The 3921-nt window shown below is 60.7% G+C and overlaps 1 protein-coding gene across 1 annotated transcript in view; it reads right to left on the bottom strand.

Annotated features, from left to right (window-relative positions):
* Window positions 1-3921, bottom strand: part of PIWIL2 (piwi-like RNA-mediated gene silencing 2) — a gene marked incomplete at its 5' end in the record, with an annotated part of 5990 nt that overhangs the window by 1541 nt on the left and 528 nt on the right. The window contains 13 exons of the mRNA XM_010292772.1: window positions 97-185; window positions 423-542; window positions 637-738; window positions 876-1064; window positions 1441-1554; window positions 1665-1805; window positions 1934-2020; window positions 2169-2253; window positions 2375-2563; window positions 2794-2907; window positions 3254-3334; window positions 3433-3557; window positions 3661-3778. Coding sequence (XP_010291074.1) covers window positions 97-185; window positions 423-542; window positions 637-738; window positions 876-1064; window positions 1441-1554; window positions 1665-1805; window positions 1934-2020; window positions 2169-2253; window positions 2375-2563; window positions 2794-2907; window positions 3254-3334; window positions 3433-3557; window positions 3661-3778 — 1554 coding nt within the window. The remainder of the gene's footprint in view (window positions 1-96; window positions 186-422; window positions 543-636; window positions 739-875; window positions 1065-1440; window positions 1555-1664; window positions 1806-1933; window positions 2021-2168; window positions 2254-2374; window positions 2564-2793; window positions 2908-3253; window positions 3335-3432; window positions 3558-3660; window positions 3779-3921) is intronic.

Below are 3921 nucleotides of genomic sequence, written 5' to 3'. Positions count from 1 at the left end.
CTTCCCGGCAAAGGAGAGGCAGCGGTGGGTGTGGGACCCCCCCCGCACCCCCAGGGCGGAGCGGGGGGAAAGCCGTCCCCCCGGGACACCACGTACTGATTCATGCTGGCCACGAAGCCGATGACGGAGCGCATCCCTTCGCTGCGGCCGTGGTAGACGTCCATCCCGATGACCATCAGCTGTTTCTGGGGGCAGGGGAAAAAAGGCAGGTGGGAATTAGGGCTAAGTCAGACACCCCCAGGCTGCCCTGCCTGGAGCCCTCCAGGCACGAGGGACATGGCACGCACAACGTGGAGACACCGACCCCAATTCTACAAGACTCTTCATCCGCATCCCCAAAGGGAAGTCCGTGACCACAACAGTTTACACCCCGGAGCTTGCAAACTCACTGCATGCATGTCTCGCAGTCTCGCCCGCCTTACCAGAGGGATGTCGACCCCCCAGAGCTCGCCGCCCAGCTTGCAGTTCATCTGCAGCAGGACTTTCTGGACCACGTTCCTCATCTTGCCCAACTGGCCCGTGAGGGACTGCGCGTTGATGATCTGCGGAGGGGAAAAAACAGGGAAAAAGCCAGGCTGGAGATGCCCGCGGCTTCCCTGCCCCGGTGGTCCCCTTCCGCTTGAGCCCCTCGCCCACCTGGGAGGGCACCGGGGACTGCACGCAGCACAGCTTCTTGATGGCCGCGTACAAGTCCTCCCGGCTGCTGGAGATTATGCACAGGAGCAGCTGCACCTTGTCCTGCGGGGAAGGACAGCAGGGGAGGGCGATGCACGAGCATCGGATGCGCCAGGATCCGAAAAGACCCACCGGTCGTGCAGCCCTCCCCAGCAGACACGTTAACCTTGCGCTATTGCCCCCCGAGTCCCCCTCCTCACCTCGCTACCCAAAACGCTTTGGATGGTCTTGGCGTAGGTCTCGATGCGGTCGTCCTTCAGCTCCACCAAGGCGGGCCGGCTGACGTGCATGCCGATGGGGCCGCAGACGCTCTCCATGGCGGCCACCAGATCCTTCGCCAGGTCCTGCAGGCGCTTCGGGTAAACCAGCAGCCAGTAATTCATGGCGATCTAGCAGGGAGGCGAGGACAGCCCTTGACTCGGGGCCACGGCTGCCAAAACATGCAGCCCTGCAGCACAGAGGGAAATTTGGGAGAGGGAACGCAGCCCTTGAGGAACCTAAAGGGCACATGATGACACCCAATTCCTGCACTCTGAAAGCCTTCAACCCAGCTGGGAGGAGGTGGGAAAGCAGACGCCGTGGCCACGTACCTCTAAGCTCCTTAGGAAAAACAGGCTGAAGCATAAAGCCAATATAAATAAGGGAAGGGTTTTAGCTCGAACAGGCTCAGACGGGAGCAGGGCAGACGGGATGCCAGCACTAAGAAAACCCATCCCAGTTTTCGAACAAGGGGATATTGTTGCAAGGGCCGAGCCGCGGGCTCACCGCCGAGATGGAGGCTTCTCGCGTGACCTCCTTGTTCCAGCTCAGGTCCTCGGTGGGGATGAAGGAGCTGTGCCGCAGGTTGATCCTCTCCGTGGGCAGGACTCGGCCCTGGGTCTGAACAGAGCAGAAACCCACGGCAGCTCCAGTGCCTCCACGGCACAGCCGTTGCCTCCATTCCCAGGGAGGGAGGGGAAGCTCGGAGACCGGTCCCCCGCAGCCCTTACCCTGTGGATGTCGGGGTCCAGGCTGAGCCCCCAGCGCATCAGCTCCCGCGAGGCCTCGGGGCTGTCCTTGATCCTGCGCAGGAGGCTGGTGAGACGCGTGTAGTGCTGCCTGGGGCTCTGCAGCATCTCCCGCATCACGTCCTGCAGCGGGCGGGCACGGGAGGAGATGGATTGGGGAACCGCCGTGTGGGATGGGGGGGCTCTGCTCTCCAAACCAGGCAATGCTGGCTCGAGCGAGCAGGGACCATCAGATGCAAACATGCTCTGACCTTCACCATTCGACTGTCCTTCCTTATCTCAGGGACCCCGGTCATGAAGGTGAGCTCTGGCACGAGCAGTACCATGTCCAGGCGACGCTGCAGGGAGGGGGACAGGCACTGTCAGCACCCCGAGGGGGCTGCAAGCCCCTGCCCTCCCAGCCACGGGCAGGACAGGGGCTGGAGGAGTCGAGAAAAGACCTTAGGTCTCCAGTTTTCCCTCCCCAGGCCTCGGTGCCTGGCTTACCTTCCCCTCCGGCGTCTGTTTTTCCCTGGGCCTGTGGATGAGCAGCGGCTGGTCCAGCTCCCTGATGGTGATCCCGTACGCTTTGCTGGAAAAACAGCAGGGAGATGGCATCAGGCGAGATGTGGGTCCTGCTCGCCCACCCTGAGCATCAAGCCCTTCCCTACAGACAGACACTCATCCCAAGGGCTGCTCCAGCAGGTCCCTACCTGTAGTAGTCCACGAAGGTGATCTCCTCACCACTGGCCATGGTGAAACTGTCCCTCGGGGTCTTGTTCCAGTCGATGTCGTCGATGCGGTAGGTGCGGTTGTTGTAGCGGGTGATGACCACGTTGCCCACCAGCTGTTTGGTGCACTCGTCCTGGAAGCTGCTGAGGCTTTGCTTGTAGATGGTGTGCCTGCGGCAGGGAGAGGAGGAGGAGGAGAGGCTCAGGCTGATGCTCCTTGCCTGCGCTACCCCAAAAATAAAGCCCCTTTTGCCAAACAGCACTAGTGGCCATGAGCCTGGCAATCGTGGCTAGCATTGCCCTCGCTGAGGGCTGGCCCCGGGTACACAGCTGCTGGAAAACCACCCTCATGCCCAAAACCCCACAGGGCTCCTCTGGGGTTTTTTTCCACCCTCTCTTACATGAAATCCAGGACAGAATCGCTGCGGATGACTTTGTGGATGGCGTCGACCAAGAGGAAGAGACCGCCGTCCTTCTTCCGGATGCTGACAGAGTATCCCGGCCAAATCTGCAGCCTGTGCCCAGGGAGGGGGAGATGCCCTATGGCATCCGGATTAAAACCAGAGCCGCCTGCACGGCGCTGCCAAAGGAGCCAGGCAGCCGTCCCACTCGCCAAGGAGCTCTCAAAACACACAGGGATTTATTTCCCAGCTGGCTGCCAGCTTTCAGCTAATAACCCCTGAATTGCACTGCAGAAAACAGGCGCTTTGAGGTCAGGCTAACCAGAGCTGGCCGAGAGAGCTGACCTGGCAAAGACTTCCAAATTGCCAGCCTCGCACTACTACCAGGGGGACAGGGACATCCCCCTCTCACACCCATGTGCCTGGGCAGCAGCAGGAGAAAACTGTGTCCAGCACCTACCTGTAATGCTGTAATATGGTAGCTTGGGCAGGTTCAAAGAAATTTCTCCCAACAAGCTTCATATCTAAGATTCTCATCACCCTGGGGAAGGAAAAGCAGAACTGGCTCAGGCTCAGCAGGGAGGAGGAGGAGGAGGATGTCTCCCCAGGACCTCAGGGAGGGTCTCTGCCATCCCTCACCTCCGGAAAACCACATTGTAAAAGGGGATGCAGAGATCCGAGCTGGGTTCGAGGACCTTGGTTATCTGGATGGTGATGGCAATCTCCTCCCCGTCGCTCCTCCTCTGAGCCTTCAGACTGACCGGCTGCAGGGCGAGACGGCGCGTTAGCCGGAGCAGGAGGGACATCCTTGTGCCCCCAAATTGGCTGAAACAGCCTTGCCTTCGTGTGGATCGCATCGCCCCTCACCTGGGGGAGCAGGATGGGCAGGTAGAGGATGGATCCGTCGAACGCGGTCACGTCCCCCGTCACTGCCCGGTGCTCCTTCAGCACGGCAAAACGCACGCTCTTGCACTGCAACTCAGGGCTGCCAGAGACAGGGGTGCCATTGCCTGCCGCCGCTGGCGAGTCCTTGGTCCTTTAACTCTCCTCTGCCCCCACACGAGAGCCCGCTCAGGACCCCAAACCCCCCACCGAGGGGATAAAAACAGAGCTTATTTCACTTTGCTG

Source organism: Phaethon lepturus, unplaced genomic scaffold (assembly GCF_000687285.1).
Source record: "Phaethon lepturus isolate BGI_N335 unplaced genomic scaffold, ASM68728v1 scaffold34848, whole genome shotgun sequence".
NCBI classification, from domain to species: Eukaryota; Metazoa; Chordata; class Aves; order Phaethontiformes; family Phaethontidae; genus Phaethon; species Phaethon lepturus.
This window is presented reverse-complemented; position numbering and strand designations above follow the sequence as displayed.